General features: G+C 36.9%; 1 protein-coding gene across 23 annotated transcripts in view; it reads right to left on the reverse strand.

Annotated features, from left to right (window-relative positions):
- The window catches only part of Crem (cAMP responsive element modulator), a 78,383-nt gene extending 54,335 nt beyond the window's left edge, over positions 1 to 24,048 (reverse strand). For 4 of the 23 annotated variants that reach the window (XM_027928515.2, XM_027928516.3, XM_027928506.2 and 1 more), the window contains exons 1-3: positions 23,837 to 24,039; positions 14,946 to 15,046; positions 4,551 to 4,674 (exon numbers count right to left, since the gene is read on the reverse strand). In XM_027928515.2, the coding sequence (XP_027784316.1) occupies positions 4,551 to 4,674; positions 14,946 to 14,989 (168 nt within the window). In that variant the 5' untranslated portion in view covers positions 14,990 to 15,046; positions 23,837 to 24,039. Of the gene's footprint in view, positions 1 to 4,550; positions 4,675 to 14,945; positions 15,047 to 19,467; positions 19,552 to 23,272; positions 23,669 to 23,836 lie in introns of those variants that run through there. The other 19 variants (XM_071599887.1, XM_071599886.1, XM_071599885.1 and 16 more) reach the window with 12 other exon arrangements.
- Between the last annotated feature and the right edge of the window lie 3,351 nt (positions 24,049 to 27,399).

A 27,399-nucleotide genomic window follows, 5' to 3' on the forward strand; every position in this document is an offset into this window, starting at 1 on the left:
GACATTTCGTTTTATAAAAAAATTTTGTTTTGAGTTGCATACACAGAAGTAGGAGCAAAAAGCCATAATGTCTGAGATCTGCAGAGCTGCTCAAAAATACTTCAATGAAAAGAAAAAAAAAAAGGAAAACAGATGAGGCAAGTGCTACAAAATCTTGATAATTAGTGTGTGTGCGCGTGCGTGCACGTGTGTATATGGAGAAATAATTATTCTATTCTTGTATATGCTTGAAATCTTTCACATCAAAAGAACTTTAAAAACTATTTGATGCTAACATATAATTCAGTTAAGAACCAGATAATACAAAAAAAGTTGCCTGTTTAAAAAAAAGAAAAATTTGCCTACTAACAGGCAAAATAAATGTTCAACGTCTACATACTAAACTTTCTAAAAACGAAGAGAACCTCCTATAGTTCATATGTTGACCTATGTATTCTTATTTCAAATAAGACTCTCATTTATCTGATTTCTAACTAGGGTGGATATAAGAAGAGTTGACAATGAGAAGGGGAAAATTATAGGGCATATTATTAATGGATCAACACATAAAGTCATTCAGGCAAGAAGAAAGCCAAGTCACAATATTTAATCCCCAACTATCTGTCACTCAGGATTTGTTAATGGCAACTCCTGCTTCCAATTTTTTGACATTATCAGCTGTGTGAATTTACTTTAGAACATAAACAAGAAAAATGTCACTTACAACTGGGAAATTATAAAACAAAAACTTAGAAGCTGACTCATAGTGGGGTATGGAGGGGGAGCATGGGAGGAATAGATGAATTCTAGATAGGGATGTGGGGTGGGAGGGAAAGGGAGGAGTTAGGGGATCAGCAAGGATGGTGAAATGTGATGGACATCATTATCCAAAGTACATGTATGAAGACACGAATTGGTTGTCAACCTACTTCATATACAAACAGAGATATGAAAAATTATCGTATATATGTGTAATAAGAATTGTAATGCAAAAAAACCCAAAGTACATGTATAAAGACATGAATTGGCGTGAACATACTTTATATACAAAGATATGAGAAACTGTGCTCTATATGTTTAATAAGAATTGTAATGCATTCTGCTATCGTGTATTTTTTAAAAATCAAATAAAAAACAAACAAACAAAAAACCCCAAAACTTAAAATTCCAGCTTCCCCTTGTGCACCACCTGCCTTTAATTCATCAGCAAAACAAAGGTTGGAGGACCAAAAGGAAGCTCAACAGCTGTCAGGTCTTTTTACAAACAGGATGATATACATTAGCCATACAATTGATTAGCAGAAGTTCTGAAAAGACAGGGCAGTCAGAACTACTAGTATTAAATGATTTTAATCACAAGGATCAAACGCACAGAATTTTTTATCACACTTTAGTTTCCACAGCTTAATGATGATTTGATCATGAAAACAAGAATGATTTGATCATGTAAAATAAGTCCTTACTTACTGCTTCCCTGACTTGTTTATATAAAACTGAATGTAAGTCTAAAACACCAGGGAATTTACATCCCTTGACTTGAAGAAAATGAGACAAGTGGCCAATAAATTATGGTACCATCGAGTATTATTTTTAAAAACCAGTCACTTTGGTCATACATCATAGGGTTAATAAAGATGCCAGTTTGATTTAATAATCCATAGATATATAGTGTTGTATACTAAAAACAAATATGTCAGTGAAATGCTTCAGATACCACATACATTTAAATTAATATGTTCAGAATATTTTGACTGCTAAGAATTGAGTTCTAAATCATCAAATAATCATCATTCATGCACAGCATAGAGGATAATTCTTAGTTAACTAAAATAATCCATTAATTAGCACACAGATTACCTTTTTGGGGAGGAACCGGGGTACTGGGGATTGAATTCAGGGGCACTTGGCCACTAAGCCATATTTTGTGCCTCCTGAGCACCACCGAACCTGGCCAGATTACCTTTTAATTTCTTTTACATTTCAAGTATGTGAAAGATTAAAACCAGTTATTTTTTATTTTTATCAAAAACTTCAAACATATAGAGAATAGAAAAATCCATAAACTTGCCATCCAGATTTAATAAATACCAGCATCTGATATATTTGAGATTTTTAAAGAAGCATTAGAAATATAAAGTTTTTCCTAGTTCCTTGATTTGGCCTTCTCACAAGTGCTCTATCTACTCTTCTACTTTATTCAAAACTTTCCCTTTAAACCTATCCTCTATTATTTCACAGAAATGTTTTCAAAAATCTATACTCCCAATGACCATTTCTTTCCTCTTGATTAAAGCCTACTACAACCTAATTTCTGTCTACTTGACTCCTATTCAATTCCAAAACATATAAACCCAAGATTGCTTTTCAGGCTTCCTATTACTGGACCACTCAGCAACTTATGACTCACAGAGCTGGGTGTTGCTAGCCTGAAGGTTCTCAGAATTGCAAATCATCATCTTTCAACAATAGGGATTTCTTTCAACTTTGGGGATCTTTTGTTCTGACTGTGCTGGCCCAGAAATATGGAGAAAAATGACATGTGTGGAAGTTAGTGAGCCAGTACCCAAAGGGAAGGAACTGGAGACAGAAGGAAGGTTGGCTTTCAGATACAGAAAAGAAAGGCAGGATTACAGGCCAGGAATTATAGTTATAAAAACTCTGTACAATATTAGGAAATGAATGTACATTATGTGATTTAGGTTAAAATAAAATGTCTAACATATGGTAAAAACAAAACAAACAAAAAAAAACCTCTGGAAGATCCCAAATCACTACACACACACACACACACACACACACACACATTTCATTCTATTCTATTCTATTTTCACAGATAAAAAGTCTAAAGGTTATATACCAAAATGTTAATAATTAAATCATTAACCAATGATTACATCTCTGAATGTAAAGATTATGGATAGGTTTTATGTTCCTTTTAATATTTATTTTGTTAATCTTATACAATGAACATGCTTTTTTTTTTTAAACAAGAAAAATGCCATGTTTTAATTTTTTTAAAAACAAAGGCTACATGCCTGTCATTCAGGGTAACAAAGAAGGGTGTTGCTAGGGAGATGTAGCTCCACAGAACACTTGGAGAAAACCTGAGGAAAGACGGTGGGTGTTGGCAGCTTGAAAAGGGAAAAGAAAAGGCTGGGTGCATGGGGCCCAATTTTGGGAAAAAAGAGAGCTCACATGAACCAGTCTGGCCTGAGACAACATAAGACCTGCTGTTCTCCTGGGCCTTCCAAACAGGTTCCCCATAAGATTCTGCTAAAATCCCATTACAGATGTGTATCCCAACTACCTGGCACCACCAGGCACTCTAATGATGTCCTTTCTTACTGCTTCCCTGACTTCTAGTTCACTAGTGTTTTAAAAACAGTGAGCATCTGAGAATATTCCAATATTTGGAGCAGGACACTCCAAACTCTCATATTTCTACAACTCTGTGTTGACCTTTACAAGCTCCACTTTCCAGCCCAGATACTAGGCTTCAGTAAATGAGATACTAGTATTTCCCCTGAGCATCCCTTTGTATGTACTCTTTCTATAGCCCAGAATATGCTTCCATCCTAGGATCTGCCTGGAAAATTCCTATTCACCCTTTATGTCTAGCTCAAATGAAAAATCCTTGAGAATGCACTCTGAGCCAACTGGCTGCTTCATCCTATGGATACCTTATTCATTATGGATGTAACATTTTACAGCACTTCTTATTGGAATTATTATTAAAACATACGTCTAGGGGCTGGGGTTGTGGCTCAGTGGTAGAACACTTGCCTAGCATGTGAGAGGCACTGAGTTCAATTCTCAGCATTGCATGTAAATAATTAAAATAAAGGTCCATTGACAACTAAAAAATATTTTTAAAAAATACATCTACTCTACTAAACTATGAGATATTTAAAGCCAGGAATTATGAAAAGCCCTGTGCATCTAGAACAGTGTATAAACACAGTAGGTATTCAATAAATATTTGATAAATTAATAAATAATGTATTTGTTTGTACTATATATTTTTATAGATATCTCAAAAATATGTTTTAGGAGCTGAAAAACATGCACTAACTGATTCTAGTACCCTCCAACCTCTGTATTCGGGCTGGCACATGCTAGGTAAGAGCTCTACCACTGACCCACCTACAGTCCTGACACTTGTGCTCTCTGAATAAAACCAATACAAAGTTTAAAAACAAACTGAAAAACAAAAAACAGTAAAGAACAGGTCAAATATATATTTGCAAACAGTAAGATTTCTGCCATCTTTACACTAAGAATATCGGAACTATGTCAATTTGGAATTAGCAACCTAGTCAAATAATAATTTGAAGAATACATGTTATGGAGGGGCTTTTGTTTTTCTTTCCCACAATTGTGGTGGTAGTGGAAAACTGTTATAATGTAAAAGTATTTAAAATATTTATCTTCCTTTCAAAATCAATTATAGTAAGAATAGCTGATAATCAGGGAGAATGGGAAATTTAAGATCAACTACAAGTAAACAGAATCAGCACATAATTCTCCTTTCCATAAATTTTAACTTGTGTTTGTGCCTGCCTATAGCCTACCTGAGCTAAAGTAGGAATTGAATTTTGGCCAGTCTGAGTATGCATATGAGCAGATTCTCTCTCTGCCACAGAATCAGTTATACTTCCATCCTGCCGAGATTCAATTGTTTCCATGGTCATTTGTCTGAAAAGATAACAAAAAGGAAGAAGCATTAAGGACCCATCTAAAGTATCAGGAAATACTGAGTACTGTTTTTACTTAGCTTTCTGATATCCATTTATGGCAGTCAATCATCCTCTTGTGGTTTTTCTTTTTTGTTTTTTTTATTCAAGAAATTGGTTTAGTAGCAGAATTTTCACTTACCAAACTGAAGGCACATTCTCTGCCCAATGAATAACAATGTTACCAAGGGAATGCTGCAATGTATTTTATGGGAATTAGCTTATTTTAAAAATTAAGTCTTAAAGTCTCCCTGATAATTGTTTTGGGCACTGTATTTAGTATGAAAGAGTGATAATACTAGGTTTTCTACTTTACCTGGAAAGTATAAATATCCTATGAGTCTCAAGGTCTAACAACTGTTTTATATTATGGTGTGGAAAATTGCCCATTGTCTAAATTAAATGTCATAATAATGTGTCTTGCTTTGTCAGCAAGTAGTTTCTGACAAACAAGCCTCCCAAACAAATTCAATCAGTAAGGGCTAACCACTTTCCTCCAGCTCCCCAGTTATTCAGAGAAGAATCTAATTTTTCCAGGAAAAACTTCTGACATGATTTTAGTTTGCTTCTGAATTCAATTTAAGTTACTGGTTTCTATGTAGAGTCTAGAAGGTCAACCATATAATAACAAATTTTATTTTATTAAGAAAAAATGTAGAGGCTGGGGATGTGGCTCTAGCGGTAGCGCGCTCGCCTGGCATGCGTGCGGCCCGGGTTCGATCCTCAGCACCACATAAAAATAAAATAAAGATGTTGTGTCCACCGAAAACTAAAAAATAAATATTAAAAAATTTTAAAAAAAGAAAAAATGTAAAATGCAAACAAAATAAATTTTAAAATTTAAATTGTTATAGAACTACTCTCTGCTGCCATATCTTTTCAAATGTCAATAGTATGATACATTTTTTCACCTTAGTAGTCTAAATATATATCAAAAAGTATGAAGCCTACTTAAGACATTGAATTAAAAAGTTCAAATTGTTTTCACCAGATTTAATTAGTTACCAGATCCTTCATCTACTGTCTTTCATTTACTGCCTTCATTTGCATTTCAGTAAGCACTACCTGAAGCTAGCTTTGCATTCTCAAACCTGTCTGTTATAGGCTATGCTATATAGCCTACATTTTAATACTTACAAATTTGCAGGAATTGTGAAAAAAAAAAAAAAAAGTGTCTAGCCAATGGTGGAAAAAATGTACATCCCTTAATACTTTCCAATGCCTTTACCTCTTTTCTTATTACTGCCTGGCATGACCTCTCCAGTTCTGGGTACATATAACATGCATAAAATAGGTATATATCATCATGCATAAAATGTTAATTCCTACTGCTCTATTTTTGCTAATATGAACTCCAAAGAGAATGCTGTATGAGTTTTGTAGGATACAAAAAAGTATTATCCACAAAAGGAGATAAATAAAGTGGGTGAACACTTATTTAAATGTTTTTGTTTTCTGTATATTTTGGTGGCGCTGGAGAGCAAACTCAGGGCCTCCCACATGTTAGGCAAGCTCTCTACCACTGAGCTATATCCCTAGCCCTCAAAATCCTTTACCTATAGAGTTTAAAGAGTTTCTTCTCTCCCTCCCCCCTCCCCCTCCCCCTCCCCCTCTCCCCCCCCCCTTTTAAACCCAGGAGCTCTGTAGAACTGAGCAACATCCCCAGCCTTTTTTTTTTTTTTTTTTTTTTTGTGACAAGGTCTAGCTAAGTTGCTAAGGCTGGCCTCCAACTTTCAAACCTCCTGCCTCAGCTTCCCATGTCACTGGAATTACAAGTATGCACTATGGCACCCATCTAAGAGTTTTTTTCCCTATAGAAAAATCTCAGAAGTGTGAAGATGCTAGTGTGCCTTGAGAAGGGTGGAGAGTGAAGGCAGCATTTACCAAAAAGTATCTGACCCCCCCACCCTGCAAAAAAAACCCTTTTTCCATTAAATATACCCTAGTAGGAGTATTTTGGCAACAATTCTAACAATATTGTGCTATTTTTACACCTTTGTTAAAAGTTCTAAGATTCTGCCAAAACCTGAGTCTCAACTCAAAAATTACATGCTAAAAGGCCTCGCCTAATAAACTGATTGATTCAGCATCATCTACATAATGGGCTCTATATACAAAAGTGGGTAAGCTCTATATACAAAAATGTCCTAAAGGAATTCATTTACCAGATGGTCCTTGATTTCTCAAATTATTTGTTTTTAAAAATGCAGATTTCCAAATTTACTTCACCAAACTTTCTGGGGAAATCTAATTTTTTGTATCCATGTAATTCCAACAAGTCTTGAAATTTAAGACTCACTTAGCTTACTGGTAGACTAATAATAAATATTAAAATACTTAAATTATGTGAAGCCTATTATGCATAAAATGCTTAGAAAAACAGACAGGAATGATGGAGTCTGCCTGAGGATGGAGCCAAGTAGAAAAGGATAGATGGGTATGATAGGAAGGAAAGTCTAGATTTTGGGAAACAGGACAGCTGACTGGAGTAGAAAATTTGCATGAGACTCATCAGGGAAGAGACAGAGTAAGACTGGTAGAAATAGGGTTAGAAAGGGTCAAGGGAACCAGATATGAATACCTTTCAATGATTTAGAAAAAATTTTTTACTTCAGATGCCTCCTCTACTCTAGGTCCTTCAATATCTAAAAAAACTAAAAATAAATAAATAAAACTAAAAAAAAAAGTTTTAAAAAGAAAAAATTTCCTATTAACAGGCAAAATAAATGGTTCAATGTCCACATACTAAAACTAAAACTTGAGAACTTTCTATGGTTCATGTATTAACCCATGTATTCTTATTTCAAATAAGACTCTCATTTATCTGATTCCTAACTAGAATGGATATAAGAAGAGTTGACAATGAGAAGAGGAAAATTATAGGGCATATAATTAATGGATCAAGAATTCCAACTCTGTGGCTGTGGCACTTTGGGTCCATGTCAGATAAAATTGCCTATAGCTCTTTTTTTTTTTTTTTTTGGTACCAGGAATTAAAACAGGGGTGCTTAGCCACTGGGGTGCTTAGCCACTGGGCCACATCCCCAATCCTTTTATTTATTTATTTATTTATTTTATTTTTGAGACAAGGTCTCGCTAACTTGCCAATTTAAGGCCTCACTGAGTTCCTGAAATTTTGCCATCCTCCTGCCTCAGTCTTCTGATCCTGAGTGGCTGGGATTGCAGGCATGTACCACCACAACCAGATGCCTAGTTCTTTATACTCAAGAAATTGAAGGAAGTGAGGTACCAAGTCATATTGATATTTGCAATAACTATCATAAATCATCGAGAAATGTTAGCCCAGCATGGTGGCACATGCTTATAATCCCAGAAACTCGGGAGGCTGAAGCAAGAGGATCCCAAGTTCGAGGCTAGCCTTGACATCCTGGTGAGACCCTATCTCAAAAATAAAATAAAAAATAAAAAGAGCTGAAGATGTTCCCTGGAGGTACAGTACCCCTGGGTTCAATCCCTAGTAACACACACACACACAAAAGTTAATAATGCTTACTTTACTTTAAGGACAGAATGGTACACACACAATAGAATCTAAGACAACCACCATCAAAAAAAAATAAGTTTTAATGCTTAAGAAGATAAAGCTAAACTATTCAGAGCTCAATTTTTTAGATATAATAAAAGACTTTATAATTTATCAAGCAGATTTCAAAATGTTTCACATATGAAAGTGTTTTCATATATACTATCTCATGTAATCACCTTAATTATCATCTTGGGTATTCTCCAGATTTCAATCTTTTACTCTACGCTCTATTCTTTTTCTTCAATCTACATAATATTACTTAAGTCCTAAATGCAGATAATTGCCAAATCTGTATTTATGCACATCTCCCTCCTGTTGAGTTTTTCATAACTGGAGTTTTCACAACACCTATCCCTTTCCTCATAATCCTTACCATGCTTTCAAGCTCCAAAACTAGAATCATGTCCATGTCAGAACCAAGTCAACTGTAAAAAAAACAAACCCCCTCAAAGTTAAACATTAACCATATCAGGATGCAAGGAGACCTCAAGTAAAGGCATAAATGGAAGGTCGGCAGCTATGCCCATTCATCTTCCTTACCAGACTACCACTTGTATTAATTCTTTACAACCTCTTACTCCAACAATGAACTGCAGTTAAACTGCTGCTCTTTACAATTGCTGCCATCCACTATGAAGATCATTAATCAGTCACTAAATCTCTTCCTAAGCCATGACTAAATTTTGATGCCCCAGCACTTATGCCAGAATCACATCCATTAACATTTCACATTCCATCACTGCCCAAGATAAAAGCTCCTCTCATATTTCATTTTCACTTTCATAACTAGTGCTTTCATCCTCTCCCATAACAAATCCTACTGCTCTTCCATACCTTTGTAGTGTACTATCTAGACTCCCAAAGGCCCCTTACAGTCATCTCAGGAGGGAACTGCTCAACCTTCCATACTCAGGATCAGAATGTTGACCTGGCTTCCACTGTAGACTTGGTTCCTCACTACTGCTCCCAGCTGTTCCTCCTTTACTTCCTCATAACACCCTTATTCCACTGAGGCTCAAAGTCAGCTGCACCATCTTGTACCTGTCCATATGAAAATCATCATCTTCTATTCACTTCCAGAATATAAACTGAAAATTTTGGTCCCTAATTTAGAAGGCTTCCTTTCTACTATTCTGTGTATGTTCAACATTTAAAGGAAGGGATTCATCCCTCTCACTGTGTGTGGCAGATGAAACACTGGACCTTGTCTGTGGGCAAAACTGTTCCAGCCTAAAATATTTGATTCCAACACCCCACTGTCACTACAACATCCTAACTTTTCAGCTTAAATCTTTCATCCATTATTCCCACCACACCTATTATTCCACTGCACTTAGAGTTCCAGAGCACTTTCTCCCTTTCCATCAGTCTCCTTTCTTCATTCCCCCACCATATTCAGCTAGCATGATTTCTCATTTTAACTGCTTTTCCCAATCCCCTAAATTCTCTTGTCCCTTTTCTTCATGCTATATCTTAGGAAATACCAATCTGGATAAAATTAACTCTCTGTCACCTGTATGCCTGAACCAAGGATGAAGAACAGTAATTAATAAAATTATAAAACAATATTACTGAAGCAATGGAATTGGTGGTTTTCAACCTCAAATGGGCAGTAATCTTATTGAGCTTCTCTAATCAGCTTAATCTCCCACTGTCCCCAACTTTTTCATATTTTCTCCCTCTTCTCAAATCCCTGAATTTACCTAATTATACTTTAACTAAGATTTTGCCTCCTGATTTTAATCAAAACTCCCTCAACTTCCCTGCCACCAAATCAACAGTTACATTTACATCCTTCATTTTTCCTTGGCTCCTGCTTCCTTCCCACTCTTAAATTTCTGTATCTGTTCTTTAGATCACATGCCCTTTTTTGCTCTTTTCAGGTGCATAATACAATAAATTATCCTCTCACCTCGCTAGTGGTTTCCTCCTGTAAGACTTAAATACCTCCAAGTCTCTCCCCACCTTAGATACACAAGCAAGCGCGCGTACACACACACACACATCACCCACATCCAAAAATTCACTGCCTCTCTTCTACCTCTCCCTGATGACCTACTTGAAAGAACTGCCAATGCTATCCCCATTTCTTCACCTCCCACCTTCTACTAGACAACCCCAAATTTGCCTCAGCCTCTCTAAAAACACTCTAAAAAACATAACTCATTTGTCACTAAATCCAACGCACTTAAGTTCTATGTTGTTTGACCCCTCAGCAGCATTAAGTTGTGGACATATTCCTTCCTGAACTCTATTTTTATGTCCCTAGAATGCATTTTCCTGTTCTGACCAAATCTCTGATGATTCCTCCACAAGCTGCTCTGCCAATTCCTTCCCTTACTTGATGTTAATCCTTCAATCTTCAGGGATCTGTCTAGCTTTCTTGGCTCACTTTCAAATCTCTCCCTGCTTAATGTCATTCATTTCTTTGGATTTAATACAAGTTTTAAACCTGTAACTCTTAAACCTACATTTCTAGCCCAGTAGTCTTTCCTGAATTCCAAAATTCAAAAGCCTGTTTAACATTTACACACACAGATGTTTTGTAGGTACCTCAAAGTCAGTGAACACACAAAATCCTAAACACACATGTTCTATCTCCTGAGATTACTCTCTCAGGAAATGGGACCCCACCATCCAGAAAAACTGTTATACCCGATACTTCCTTCCTTTTATTCCCCACAGTTTTATCACCAGATATAACAATTCTACTCTCTAAAGTACAATTAAGTCTCCTTCAGTACCTTCTCACTGCCACTGTTCTATTTCCTGATTTCGATCCATGTCAATAATTATCTTTCTAAAAACATACATTTGATTAAAACATTTCTCTGTTTAAACTCTTCAGAAGCCCTATAATGACTATGAGATAAAATCCACTTGCCACTTCTTTTAATCATAACTACCATTTATTTAGTATTTGCCATGTGGTAAATGTAGTTTTGGTCCTCAAAAACTCTATTAAATCATATAATTAGTTCTTCTTTTAGAGATAAGGAAAAGGAGACCTAAGGAGGTTAAGAATCTGATCTCACAACAGGGGCAAAAACTGGCATAGATAGGTTTTGAACCCAAGTCTTTTTCCAAATTGCCATTTAACTCCTTTCACATGTGATTCCACTTTACTTTCACAGCTTCATCTTCAGTTATTCCATTCTTTCCCACACTCTTTATTCTATTCTCCTAATAAGCCATTTTTTTCAAATATACATCTTATTCCCCCAGTTCTAATCATTGACGTGTTTCTGCTTTCTTCCTGGAATGGCCTTCATCCCTTCTTTGTCCAACAGGCAAATTCATTCCAGTTTTTTGTGGCCTAGTTCAAGACACTATCTTTCAAAAGCCTATTCTAATAGCCCTTAGCATTATCAGTTACTCTTCTGAGTTCCCAATATGTTTTGTGCAATACTTCCATCAGCACTTGCCTAGCATACACTTTTGTTAGCACAGTACTAATACTTGTATGAATAATTTAGGGATGAATGTCACATCTGAGATTTCCATGTATGCCCAGTGCCTAGTACAGCTGCAACTGTTATTGTAATCTTCATTCAGATATGCTTTGTTGTTCACACTGGGCTCCAATTTTAACTCATTTGTATTATTTTAGAACAGCTAGTATGGTGCTCAGTCTATGTCATTCAGTAAAAATTTGATGCTAAAATCAGTTTATTTGAAGGTAAGTTCAACTCTAAATACATATCCTATCATTTAAAATACATATCCTATCATTTTCAAGCAAGTTTATTGTGCTAATATATATCCAACTGTTCTCCAGAACAACCTCCTAAACCCACTGAAAATCAAGCCCAAGACAGGGCTCAGGGCCCAAGATTAAACAATATATAAGTGTTCACTGGGCATAGTGGTGCACCCCTGAAATCCCAGCAACTCCTAAGGTTGAGGCAGGAGGACTGCAAGTTCAAGTCCAGCCTGGATAACTTAGTAAGGACTGCCTCAAAATAAAAAATAAAAAAGGAACTTTGGACGTAGTTCTAGCTCAGTGGTACAGCACCCCTGGGTTCAATTTCTAGTTCAAAATTTTTTTCTTAAATGCTTAACATGGGTTAAGCACCGAACTAAACATTTTATTTTCTTTCTTTCTTTTCTTTTTGAGACAGGGGTCTTGCTAAATTGTCCAATCCTCCCACCTCAGCCACCCCAGTAGCTGGAATTGTAGATTCATGTCACCATGCCTGGCTTTTTCAGGCATTTTTAAGCACTATCTCAGGAGGCAATATAAGACCCAGAACTCAGCTATACATGATGAACATAAAACATTAACATTTGTCAATCAGCCTTAACTGTTCCATACAGAATTTATTTACAGAGTTAAGAGAAAGATCTATTTAAATTTTTCATTGTATACTTTATAGCTAAATGTACTAAAATTGAAGAGATGCATCACAGAATATACAGGCCAAAAATCTCACTTTCTATAACAGCAGAGTAATCTTTAAATTAATAAATTATAGGGTTTTTTTTAATCTTAAACAACAATCTTTATCAGAGGGGGAAAGAACCAATTAGCAATTATATATTACAGAATACTTAAAAATAAGAAGAAACTATAAAATACACAAAAGTACATTAAGTATTATAACTAACATCAACTAGAATACTGGCAAATATTTGGTTTCACAGTTCTTAAAAATAGGTAAGAATTTGCTAAAATTGGCATATTTAAACTTGAATTTGCAATCCTTCCACCTCAACAATATTCTTTTCTTATGAGTTAAATATTTCTTCTGATATCTCCTTTTTCTCCTTTGATGGAAAAGCAAATATCCCAACCTGTTATGAATATACTAAGATCCAGTTTGATAAAAGGTTAAAATAACTAATAAAAGGTTAAAATAACAGGATTCTCTATTATATCTAGTTTAAAAGATTTCCACGGTGAACTACTTTCCATAACAAATACATGTAGAATTGTATTTGTTATCCTGTTACCTTGTATGACTTCTTATTCTGTTATTTTTTGAGGACTGTAAAAGAACATCTACATAATACTGTAATAATTCCCCAAATACTGAAGTACAACAATAAAGTACTATTTGTACAATATAATACAAAATAGGTAGACAACCTATATATAACATACTTTAAGAAGTGAATGCAGGGGCTGGGGATGTGGCTCAAGCGGTAACGCACTCGCCTGGCATGCACAGGGCACTGGGTTCGATCCTCAGCACCACATAAAAATAAAATAAAGATGTTGTGTCCACCGAAAAATAAGAAAATAAATATTTTTTAAAAAGAAGCAAATGCAAAGAAATACACTCATACAAATATTTATAATTATAGAAACCAAAGCAATTAATCATGAAAGCTACTTAGGCATGTCTATATGTGCATAACAAATATGTAAGCAGGAGGAAAAACAAGAAGGAAAAAGGAAAAACATTTTAAGGAATGCTATCAGTACCTGAGAATGTGTGTGTTTCTTTCTGTATACTGGGGACTGAACCCAGCAGAACTTTACCACTGAGCTACATCCCCAACCTGTACTTAATTTTAAATTTTGAGACGGGGTCTCACCAAGTTGATTAGGGCCTTGCTAAATTGCTGAGGTTGGCCTCCAGGAAAGTGTTTTTTTAAAAAAGAAGTTAGAAGCAAAGAAGGGAAAGGAAAAGACAGGCCAAAAAAATCTAAGTGAAAAATAGGACAAAGACAGTGTCTTAATTATAATTAATGTGTTCAATAAACTAATACAATTCTAAAATCACAGTTGTTTCCAATTTGTAAAAACAAATTACATGGCACTGCAACTATATTACCTTTGCAAAAACTTTTCCACTTCTAAAAATAGAGTCCAATTGGTAAAGGAAAAATTTACTAAAGTTGTTTCTATTCTCTATTTTTAAATAGCTTTACAAAAATGTCATAGAAAATTTATTTTCTCTTTAGAGCTAAACACAACTGATGAAACAAAACATTTTGAAAGTTCCAAAAGATGGGCTGGACTTTGGCTCAGTGGTAGCGCACTTGCCTGGCACCTGTGAGGCACTGGGTTCGATTCTCAGCACCACATATAAATAAATAAACGTCTATCAAATATATATATATATATATATATATATATATATATATAGAGAGAGAGAGAGAGAGAGAGAGAGAGAGAGAGAGAGAGAGAGAACCAAAAGAAACTTGAAAAATTCTGATTAGATTGCTATAAAAATTGGTAGAGCCAGGCACGGTAGTGCTTGCCTATAATCCCAGAAACTCGGGAGGCTGAGGCAGGAGGATCCCAATTCAAAGCCAGACTCAGCAATTTAGTGAGGCCCTAAGCAACTTAGTAAGACCCCGTATCAAAATAAAATAATAAAAAGGGCCAGGAATGTAGCTCAGTGGTTAAGCACCCCCAAGTTCAATTAGCAACAAGTAGTCTAAGAGTAAGACAGATGACTAAAACTCCTGAGATTCCTCTAATTCTATAGTTCCACTGAACTATCTATATCCTTATCAATGGTCTATTTTCTAACTGAAAAGGATCCTAAACTCAGAAAAAGCCAAATGTGAATATCCACTTGCATGTATATATTTATAATCACTATGTATGTATAATATATATATACACCATAAGCACACATACATGTATGTACATATTTATCATTAATTCATCATTTTAACTATAGCTAAGTAGAAACTTAAAAAAAAACAAACAGAAAAACATATCCACCTACCTTACATTTGTCTTAATATATTTTTTCCTGCCACATTTGCTCATTATTAAGACATTTGCAATCAATGCTTTGCTCCTTCTCCGTTTTCTTCTTTATTTATCCTGCAGTAAAATTATGATGTTGAATTGGGAGATTATAACATTTATTTTCAAAAAGTTAAATCTCTTAAAACTAGGCTAGTAATATTCAAATTTCTATAAAACTAAAAAAGCATAGATAACTGGAAACAGCTTTGGATTTTTTTTCAATTCTATTATTTATTTTTCTTATCTTCGGTGGGGGGGGATCCACAAAATTTAAATGATGTGCTATTTCTCAGATTATTTTCTTTCTTTTTTTTAAACATTTTTTATTTTTTAGTTGTAGCTGGACATAATGCCTTTATTTTACTTATTTTTATGTGGTGCTGGGGATTGAACCTAGGGCCTCACGCAAGCTAGGCAAGCACTCTACCGCTGAGCCACAGCCCCAACCCTCTCAGATTATTTTCTATAGAAAAGAAAGCCATGCAGTCTACACTATTATACATTAAGTGTATTTAAGCTCAGTATCAGCTCCATTTACTGTTTGTTTTTGTTTTGCAGTGCTGGTGATAAGCTGTTTTAAAAGGTAATGATCACTCAATTGCAACAAATTTTCCAACCATGTTTTCATTAATTCAAACTTCGGTTTTGTCAAAGATTCTTAACTCTAAATAAAATATCAACAGTTCATTCAAAATCTTCTAAATAGCCTTCACTCTATTTTAAAAAGCTATCTAAGACACTAGTAATTAAGCCTCATATTTTTAAGCTTAATACTTCTTAAAACTTAATACTTCTGAAATACACACACACAAACACACACATTTGTTTATATAAGTATTTATTTGGGCTGGGGACTGAACCCAGTGCTAGGCAAACACTCTACTACTGAACTGTATCCTCAGCCCCCAAACACATCTGACCTGCAGAATGAAGTAAGACTGCCAAAGACAAAAAGAATATCTGGGAGCCTTTGCTTTTTTCAGAGCTGCAAAGAACAGTTATGGCCATCCCTCAGTACTTTGAAGATGCCTATGCCAGCAACGACAGTGCTCAGCAATGCACATGCAGCTTTCAGACTTAGCTCCTAAGTGGTTCTCTCTAAAACAGTGTCATACCCTTCCAATTTTGAAACTGCAGGCAATGGTTTGCCACACTGAAGGTACTAAAGCAGTGGTTACTGTTACCACCCCTTCCACCCTAGCAAAGTGACAAAAAAAAAAAGAAAGAAAGAGCATTTTAACCAAGCTATCCACAACACAATAAATAAAAAGCAAGGATGGTGCTATACCTTATTAAACCTTATTCTCTATTATATTACACTAACATTTTACATGGAAACATCTTAAAAGTTGTATGACCAAGAGGGCAAGATCATTTATTTATTAAACAGTGACCAGTACCCATTATATACCAGGCTCTTATGCTAAGTACTGGGAAACAGTGGGACATATTGCTCAAGACGCTGCAATCTAAAAAGGGAAACAGACTTGTAAACAAAGATAATATCACCTAAGCAATAATGATCACAGCACCATGTAACAGAGAAATAACTACTAATTTTTGCATTTCTCTTAAAATTATTTTTAGTTTTATACAAAATACATTCTTATAGTTCAAAAATTTAGAACACAGAGACAGGTACTCAGTGAAGTCCAGAAATAGCTACCCACTTTCTCTTCCCAGAGGCAACAAGCATTGAAGAAAGCACCAACTTCCTGCCACCCCATCCACAGTGTCAAAAGAGGAAAATAACTGGCCTCATATTAGAATAATGATGAGATAAAATTGACTCTGACTCTGGATTGCCAGAGAAATATTTCATTTTAACAACTAAGAAGTCATTAAAGGTTGACTACTTACTGATCAAATCTAAAAGGATGCTTTCTAATCCCTATCTTCCTTTAACATCTCTACAGCATTTCCTCTCCCTGAATTTTTTTTCTTATTTTTATTTGTTACTTTTTTAGTTCTGAGGATTAAATCAGGGCTTTAATCCTACTAGGAAAGCACTCTTAGACTCTTAGATCCCCAGCCTTTTTTTTTTTTTTTTTTTGAGACAGGGTCTCTCTAAATTGCCCAGGCTGACCTTGAACTTGGTTGGATTCTCCTGGCTCAGCTTCCAACACACCTGGGATTACAGGTATGTGCTACCATGTCCAGTTTTCCTCCAATTCCTTATGACATCACTTTCATTTTTTCTTCCAAATTACTAACCCTTCCTTCTGTCTCCTTTGGTCCACTCTTTCAATACAGGTTGGTATTCCCCAGACTTCCAGGCACAAAAATCTCCTCCAGGCACTCTCCCTGGAACACTTCATCTTCTTTTAAGTAACTCTCAAATTTCACCTCAAGCTTCTACATTTCTCCTAAGCTCTAACCCCACAAGAATCTGCGTATCAGATTTCTCTTAAAGGTCTGCTCATACATCTTCAAAACCAAAATGTTCAAAACTAAACTAAGCCTCCCTCTTCCTGTAACTCTCCTCTTACAGTGTTCTTATCTCAGTGACTGACACCACCATTAGTCCAGCCCCCCACTCTCAGAGTCCTAACCTCCATTCATGACCCATTTCCCTTGTGCCCAATTCCTGAGGTGGTAAAGTGGTCTAATTGTAATAGTATAGTAGTGGAGTCGGGTATAGAGCACTGGTATTAAGAGGTTGATCTCAGTGTGAACTTGAGTTCTATCATTTACTAGATATGTAACTTTGGACAATTATTTAACATTTCTACATTCCTTCCTGTCAGATTATGTTGTGAGGAGGAAGTACAATAATGAATGTAAAATATCTGTTTGTACGTGGGAATAAAGGCTTAGAACATGTTTACTTAGCCCTAATAACTCTACCTCTTAAATATCTTTTGATTCTTCTCCATTCTCTCTGGTCTCACTGCCACTGCTTTAGTTTTGACCGATTTCTTGATTTTTTGATGATTAAAGTAATAACAGTCTCCCTTATAAATATACAGTCTCTCCCTATAATTACTTCACCTCACTCAAAACCTCCTCTCAAGCTCTTGTAATCCACTCCACTTGACCACAATACTCCATTTGAAACGCAAATCCAAACACGGTATTTCCCTACTTAAAATTCTCCAACAGTTCCCCTTGATTTAAGAATAAATATCCAAAAAGTTCTTAACATTCTCGTCTGAGACACTTGGGTAGAGACTTTATATAATACAGTTTGTTGTAAAAACATTCAGATTTTAAGGCACCTTGTTGCTTTGTATCACCTGTTTCCAAAGTTCAAAATCACTTTGAATGGATTTGTAAAGCAGGGGTCCCAGTTTATTTGATTATAATCTAAGCATACACTGAAAAACTGAACTGCTTCTTATACTAGTGATCTCATTTCCAATCTGGTTTTAATATTAGAACACATTTTTATTGGATAGACAGAACTGAATCCAGCATCATATGCCCCAACCCTACCAACTGGTTAAGAGCTCAAATGTCCTAATATGTTCTCATGATGGATTTATACAATATAAAAATATTCTAGTTAGCCTAAAACACGCCCTTTGAATTTATTAACATGCTTCAGGATGGTCTGATAATTTTTTTGGCACAGGATCCCCACTTAATGTTGCCTAAATTGCCCAGGCTGGCTCCAACTGGCTCTTTCCTCAGCCTCCAAGTAGCTGAGGCACACACCACCATCCCCAGTCTGAGATTTTAAAATTTGGGGGGTGCTGGGAAGGGCTAAGTTGCTTAGGGCCTCACTTAATTGTTGAGGCTGGCTTTGAACTCCTGCCTCAGCTTCCTGAGCCACTGAGGTTTTACTTTTTAAGCAGATATGTTTACATATCACAATCAATTCTGATATACTATCCTTTATTAATACCAATTTTCTTTTCTCTCCCTGTTCCGCCCCCTTTTGTTGTTGTTGTTGTTGGAGGGACTAGGGATTGAACCAAGGGTCTCACACATACTAGGCAAGAGCTCTCCCACAAAGCTACATCCCTAGCCCTCTACCAATTTTCTAAACAAATAGATTAGAAATCCTACCTGCCAAGGGACTTTTGAGGTTTATCTTTTAGAGCAGACAGATATGTTTTAGATTAGTTTATTACAGACAAATAATGTATATATTAGGTGAGAAAAATAAGTTGAAATTATTTTGTCTGGGTATGGATTTTTGAGCTGTATTTGGTGGGAAGACAACTATCATACTGATAAAAACTTCCTACCTGTATTAGGTTTGTTACAAAAATAACATTTGGCATTCACCTTACTTTTCCCCAGGATGCTGATTTTTTTTCACCTTCTGGCGTAATAGTCTTAATTTTATTGTTACCTATCAACCTTTAACATATGGCTTTCTATGCAAATTATACTTAAAATATGCCAGAGAAAAGGTAGTATTATCAAATTTATACTTAGAAGACTTTGACTACATACTGTACTATGCCATTAATATAATGTAACTTTCTGAAAAAATTAGGTATACATAAGAAAATCTGGGACAATCTTACTATAGTATGGACCCTTACCTAATTAGTTTCCACCTCACCATCCAACTCTCTGTATTAACCAGTGGTCCTCCATTCCTTTTATAAAATTTGGTCTAGGGGCTGGGGATGTGGCTCAAGCGATAGCGCGCTCGCCTGGCATGCGTTTGGCCCTGGTTCGATTTTCAGCACCACATACAAACAAAGATGTTGTGTCCGCCGAAAACTAAAAAAATAAATAAATAAATTTTCTCTCTTTAAAAAAAAAAATTGGTCTAGTTCAACTGCAGTTCTTCTGTAGTGTGCCAAGTACTTCTGTTCCTACCAAGTTGTATTTATCACCAAACCAAGTTGTGTTTATCACCAAACCTGATTATACCAGCCATACTTGTTGCAATTTTGGAATCTTTAAAGAGATGAACGATTTAAAAAGAGAACTGTTCCTGTGAAAGCTAAGTTAAATGCTTTGCAAATGGTATTAAAGGCAAATAAAACAACAACAATAAAAAAAAAAACTAATCCAGTTTTTGGACTAGATATTACAGTTATAAATAACTACAGTATTACAAAAATGAAGAGTTCTTTATGAGACACTTATAAAAACAATCTAAATTCTTGTTCCACTTTGAAAAATCCCAAAAATTGGACCTGCAAAGTAAGCACTACTGAGATGTTATTTGCAAGAAAGTTTAAATTTTTTTTTTTAAATGATGGAAAAAAATCCAAAACACTGCAATTAGCACAGCCAAAGGAAAAAGGGAAACTGTGGAATAAAAAGCAGTGCACCTTTTAACAGAAGTTGGAAGAAAAAGAGAACAGAGAAAAAGCACAATCTGTTTCTTTAGTTCTGAGACAAAGTAAGCTTTTAGTTCTTCAAGTAGATCTGCACAGGTTAACTATAATTTAAGTAGCAACAGCAAGTAAGGATTGAAAGATAAGGGAAGAACATGAAGCCCACGTTGTTAAGCTGAATCATCTCAACCAAGCCAATTAAAAAGTTGGGAGGTGGGACTAGATTGAAGAGAGCAGTAATTATATTATAAACAGCCATATATCTGAAATTAACAGGGATGAACCTATGGTTATCATGAATTTTGGACAAGTGAAATGAATACAGGAAAAATGAAACAGGAGTTAACAGAAAATTATGCCACTTTTAAAGTGTTGTTCTCCTTGTGAAACAACAGTAACTTTCAAATAGTAATCTGTACACTTACATGTCAAAATAGGCGTAGCCAGGAAGAATACTCATAATATTCCAAACATCTGTAAATAGTATCTTTAATATTTCAAACATGAATTATGCATAATAATTCATAAAAAGGAGGCTTTCTAATATAGATTCAAAACTACTCCAGTATAATTGCTTGAGACAGATACCTGGGGTGTTTTTGTTTTGTTTTTTTTTGCAGTCCTGAGGATTGAACCACAGCAAGTGCTCTACCACTGACCTATATCCCCAGCCCTTTTATTTTTTAAGACAGGGTCTTGTTAAATTGCCCAAGGTGACCTCAAATTTGAAATCCTCCTACCTCAAACTCCTAAATATCAGGAATTATAAATGTTTGTCACCACACCTAGCTGAGATACATGTTTTTTGAGAAATCTTAACTTTCATTAAAGTTACCAAAGAACATCCCTTTTTCAATTCATTACCCACATGCTGCCTACTTTTGGCTATTTTAATGAATAGCAAAATCAGCTACTGAGCAGGAAATGAAAAAATGAATTTCAAGTAATCAAGACCCATCTCCACCCTTCAACTTAATCTCCCCCACAGTGCTAGGAATTTATCCCAGTCTAATACCTGCTGGGAAGTGCTTTACCACTGAGCTACCTCCCCAGCCTCCCCACCCCCAACTCCACCCTTCAAGTACCCCAGACCACCACCACCACTTCAGGAAAGAAAACCAAAATTTAAAATTCCAAGGGAGAATTACTTGACCAGACTCACTGTAAGGTTTTTCTTTTCAATAGCTTGCTTCTTGATTCTACATTGATAAGTACATTTCAAAACACTCATCTACACAATGAATGCAAAGGCACTAACTAGTATTAATTAATAAATCCAGGAAAGTAGATAAAACACTTAAATTAACTAAAGTTCAGAGAAAAGAATTTCAGCATTTCAACTCACCTAGATTGGTCCTATCTGGAACAAAACTGGTTTCTTTCTAAGTGCAGAAACAAAATCCTAGTCCAGTGGCAACTGGGAAAGTACAGGAAGATTGCAACTTCCAAGCCAGCCTGGGCAACTCAGTGAGAACTTGTCTAAAATTTTAAAAACTTAAAAAGGGCTGGGATGTAGCTCAATGGTAGAGTGGCCCTGGGTTCAATCCTTACTGTGGGGGAGCAACGATATGAGGGGAGAATCAATGGTTCTAAAACTGATCTAAAAAAATAAAGTCTCTGGCTGGGGTTGTGGATCAGTGGTACAGTACTTGCCTAGCCAGTGTGAGGCACTGGGTTCCTTCTCAGGACCACATAAAACTAAATAAATAAAATAAAGGTACTGTGTCCATCTACAACTAAAAATAAATAAATAAATAATAAAATAAAGTCTCTGAATTTTAGCTGTTAAAGTGTTTGTGTTGTTCAGATTTATTTTAAGAATTCATTACAAATGGAACAGAATATTTAACAGCTTTTCAGTAGGCTACCTAATTCAACAGTACCCCTGGCCCAATACTTGTAAAGAATATCAAATTGGGGAAATGGGATCAGAAATATTTATACTGGTAAAGATTCAGTCAGGATTCCTTATGTACATTAATAATCTAAAACTCTCCCCTCATTTTCATGAAAGATTTATTGAAAAAACAAAATTTAATATTTTAATCATGCAGTGACTTGCCTCAGTAGAAAACTAGAATACATGATGTCTGAGGTTTGTTAAAATTCATCAGTAGAGGCAAATTTCATTAACTTTCTGGGACAATGCAAAAACAAAAAGACTAAAAAGTTCCTCTGTGTTTATACAGTCAATAAAAATTTATTCATACTCTTACAAAAATATGTACACAAAACATCACTGTAATTACAACTTGACACTAGCAAAATGATTTCATGCAAACCACCAAGTCACTGGAAAAATTTTGTTACATTGATCTATTTACAGATTCATCAAAATTGTGTAATTATCAATACTTAATATGACAATGCATTATGTTTACTCATCCAGGACTAAAATAATGTATACCTTTTCCAAAGTAATGTTTGGATCAATAAGTATTTCCTTTAAACATCAGTTTCAATACTCAGCATTTATTGGCCAAACATTTTTTGACATTTGCGTTCCTTTGGGGAAAACAGTACTTCAAAGATTTAAAGACTTTATCAGTAACTTAGGGAAACAAGCGTATTATCCAAAAAGAGAATCAAGACTACAAGAAAAATGTGGTACCCAAGGGAAAAAGTAGAGAACATGAATTATAGATGTAATCTAATACAATATTCACACTGGACTTTTATCACTATGCATCTAAGTTTTTGTTTCAATGGAAAATGATTTGCCCTCCTATCCTCCCCGCAGTTAAAGGAAGAAAGTTTATGAGTTACCTAAGTAAGCTGCATAGTTAAAAGGAGCTCTTTCAGTTTTAGTCAGACTTTCAGGCTGGTCGTGTAGCACAACATTTTTTTGAAAATCTGATTACACACCAATAGCTGCTCTAGCGAGCGGAGGTGCAGAAAACGTTCAAGTGATTTCAATTCAAACCTAGGTATGTGATATACGTGTAATCGCAACATGGTAAGAACTATGTAGAATAATGTGTTTATTACCTAGTCAGAGGTTCTGGGAACTAGATGGCCCTAAAAAGGCAAAAATCAAAAGAGTAACACCGCGAACCTGTATCAGCTGTCACTTATTCCGTCTCTGCCCTTATTTGATCTCATCAGCAATAACGTGTCTGGGGGACAAAAATGACTTAACAGCGAAGTCCCCCTAATCCACGTTTCAAAGAAATAGGTCGCGTTAATTTATATCTCAACTGCATACACAACTGGGACAAAGGTGCCACCAATCGTCGGCTGCGATAAATAAAACCAACGTCCTTCCTTCTCGCTTCCTTTTTCCTGTCAAGACAGAAGTGTACTCAGAGGCGTAGGGCTTTTTTCTCGAGTCAGGCTTTTCCAACTTGTACCAAGCTCGGAAGGAGTCGGGAGGGTGCGGAGGCGGGCTGCCCGCACTCGGGGCCGGAGGCGGAGGGAAGGCGGGCGGCTCGTCGAGGCCGGCGGGGAAGCGAGAGGGCCTCTTCCCGGGGCGCGCCTCCGCCACCGACACGGGGTCCCGCCGACACGGGATCCGCCGCCGGGGTCCCGCCGCCCGGCCCGGCCCCGCCCCGCTCCTGCGCCGCCTCCCGCGCCGCGTCGCCGGCTCCTGGTCTCCGGGCCCTGCCGGCGCGCCACTTACCCGCCGCGATGGGGTTTACGTAGCGGACCTCGTCACTGATTACGGACGCGAGGAGGTGGAGACGCCAAGCCCGACCGCCGCTCAAGAGCGGCGCCGCCGCCCAGCAACCCGGCGCCGGCGCCGGCCGCGGCCCCACGTCGCCCCCACGTCAGCTCTGATGCGGCAGCCGCGGCCTCCCAGCCGAGTCCGGACCAAAAGTAGCGCAGCAGCGGACGGAACCGCGTCCACGAGCCCCGCCCTCCCCTCCCCCACTCTGCGACCGCCTCCCGGGGACGCCCCGAGGGGGTGAAAAAAAAAAAAACCTCCAGCTCGAACTCTGCCCCCTGCTGGCCGTCAGCGGGAGTGCAGCGCTGACAATCCAACAATTAAATGGAACGGGGGCGAAGGAAGCCCCGAGTAGGGGGCGGGGCTTCACGGGTGAGAGGAGGAACTGGTCCGGAGGTGGGGCCTGGAGGAGGAGCTAACTTGGGTGGGGCTGGGGACGGGGCTATAGGCCGGAAGCTCCCCTCTCCGCGCGTGCGCCGAAAAGCCAGTTAATTGCAAACTAGGAGGGCGCTGCAGTTTGGTTTTGAGACAGCTTCCTTCTCTGGGCCAGCTGAAGCGGCTCCAACCCCTGGAGTGTGGTGGCTCGGTGACGGCGGGAAGCACACGTTGTGAACCACTGTGGCCACTTCCCTGACCTAACCACTGGCCCCATGGCCCTGGACCGTGTTCTTTGGCGGTCTTGGTTGGCTGCCCTTGTCCCAGCTGTGGCTGCTTCCCGATAACCATGTCTGTGTCAGTGTCGCGGAGAAAGCGTCAATCCCCACGTAGACACGTGACGGAGGACCTTTTGATAACAAGCACACCAAAAACCGTCTATAAGAGAGGAAGATTTAATTTTCATCCGACCGGAAGTTGTGGGCTTTCGGATCAGGGAACCGTTCTCTGGAATGTAAAGGTGTCACCTGTTGTAAACTAGCAGCCCTTTAAACATTCTTGGACATGCTGTCGTCGTCGTAAGGTGGAGTAGAGCGTCAAAAAGACAGTGTTTTAAACATGAGTGTGTTTAAACATAAGTGTGTTTACATTCTGGGGAAAATAAAAGTCAAAACCGTGAACTAAAACCCAACCTTCAAGAATGTGTTACTCTGGAAACCTTTAGCAGGGACATAACTTGTAAAGTCGCTGAGGAAAAAGAAGTATTTAATCAGGTAGGGCAAATAGAAAAGGGATGTTTTGTGAAATAGAAAATTCTACTCTTAAACACACGTTTTACCCAACTCAGTCTTCTTCAGTTGTAATGCATGCTAGCAGAGGTCAGAGAATCCCGTTTTCAAAGAGGAGAGGAAAAATTCTGAAGTTTCTCCTTCAATGTAGTAGACATTGCCTGTCTCCATCTTTTTAGATTAATTTCTTAATGATGAACGTAATTACAAGAAATTATTAAAGCCCGTTTTGTGTGTGTAGTTAGATAGGGCTTCCTCAGAATATTTATCCTTAAGTAATCAATACATTTCATTTTAGCTGAGAAACAGGGGTTCATTAGGTTGGAAAGAGAAAACAAGATTACCAACCCCTGAAAAATCACACCCTTCACTGTGGTTAAGATTCACCATGTACACTGTGGCCTGCAATCCGAGCAATTCTGGGGGCTGAGGCAGGAGGATTGCAAAATTGGAGGTCAATCTCAGCAATTTAGGGAGACTCAGCAACTTAGCAAGTCCCTATCTCAGAATTTAAAAAATAAAAAGGATTTGGGGATGTGGTTTAGTGATAAAGCACCCCGAGTTCAATCCCCAGTACCAAAACAAACAAACAAACAAAAACAAAAAAAAACGAAGAAAAAAGAAATAAAAAAGAAAAGTTTGACTATGTGCTAGATGAATAGTTTTAGTTACCAGAGATTTAGGGGAAATTGTTACATTTTCCAAAAATGTTGTGTACCTACTTGTTTTTCCCTAAATTTCTTTGACAAAAGATATGTTCTTTGTAGTTAGACCTCATTAGACAAAGGACTTAAAATAAGAATGGTAACTCAGCATGTACTAAGGGTGAGGCAGAAGGATTCCAAGTTTAAAGTCATCCTTAGTAATTTAGTGGGACCTAAACAATTTACTGAAACCCAGTTTCAACATTTTAAAAAGGGGTTGGGAATGTGACTCAGTGTTGAAATGTCCCTGGGTTCAACCTCTGGTAGAAGAGACAAAGAAAGAAAGAAAGGGAGAGAGAGAGAAATGTCATAATGAATCCTTCAAAACAGAATAAAATAATGTGGAAGCCGTTGCTGAGGGTTTTCAGGGAAAAGGCAGGAGATACCAAGAAAGATATAGGTAGTTTTCTATTGCTGCTATAATAAATTATCAAAAACTTAAATGACACAAATTATTTCATGGTTCTGTAGGTCCAAAATTGGATATGAATCTAACGAAAATCTAAATTAAAATCAAAGGATTGGCTCTAGGGACAAGTTTTTTGTTTTTGTTTTTCCTGTTTTGTGGAGGCCACCCAAATTCCTTGACTCAAGACCCCTTTCCTTCACCTTCAAAGCCAGCTGATACATCTTTCTCTTGCTCCCATCTCTTTGATTCTCTTTCTTGTCTCCTTTTACTTATAAGAACTCTGGTGATGACATTGGATCCACAGTGATAATCCAAGAAAATCTTCCCATCAGTTGGTTTGCAACCTTAATTCCATCTGCAATCTTAATTTCTCTTTGCCACTATAGTCAAAATACTCACAGGTCTCAGGGATTAGGACATGGACATTTTTGCCATGTGTGCACATGTTGGGGGTGAGGGGTGGGCGGGGGTGGGGGTGGGGTCGGGGCAGGGATCATTATTCTGCCTGCCAGCAGTGAAGAATTCCAAAAGGAACTTGAACTACTGAGACAAATCCCTGCTTCTTAGAGTCATTCCTTGCAGATAATTCAAGCATTGATTAGAAATGCCTATGACTAAGAAAGCAAAGTCAGTAACCTATTTTTCAGTGTCATATTCATACCTACTATGAAGATTATAATAAATTTTTAAATGCAATATTAGGGATAAAGAAGAGCAGATAGTTGTAAGAGTAGTTTCATTTTATGCAAATGGCCAATGTAGTGTCAAAGTTTTCATAAGTGGCACTAAGGAGGATCTAGTCTAAACCCAAGCTATACCTTTATTCAAATTGTAATTTTCATGGATCACTTCAAGAAGAATTTTATCCAGAACAATTTTATCTGTCACAGAATAGGAGTTCACATCAGACCAAAAAAATTAAGACAAAGGAAATCTCTTATCTATAAAATATTTACTATATTTCTTTACTGCCAGTATTGCAACTCAAACATATATATGTATATACATATATACTTATTTATACATATATATTCTTAATTATGAATCTCAGAATACCCAGATTACCACAGGCAACAAAAGCAAAAAATAAATAAATGATTTAACATGAAAATAAAATTCTTCTGCAAAGCAAAGGAAAAAATTGAGACAGCCCACAGAATGGGGAACATATTTGCAAACCATACTTCTGATAAAAGGTTATAACCAAAATATATATGGAATTCAACTCAATAGCAAGAAAAA

Source organism: Marmota flaviventris, chromosome 12 (assembly GCF_047511675.1).
Source record: "Marmota flaviventris isolate mMarFla1 chromosome 12, mMarFla1.hap1, whole genome shotgun sequence".
In the NCBI taxonomy this organism is placed as follows: Eukaryota; Metazoa; Chordata; class Mammalia; order Rodentia; family Sciuridae; genus Marmota; species Marmota flaviventris.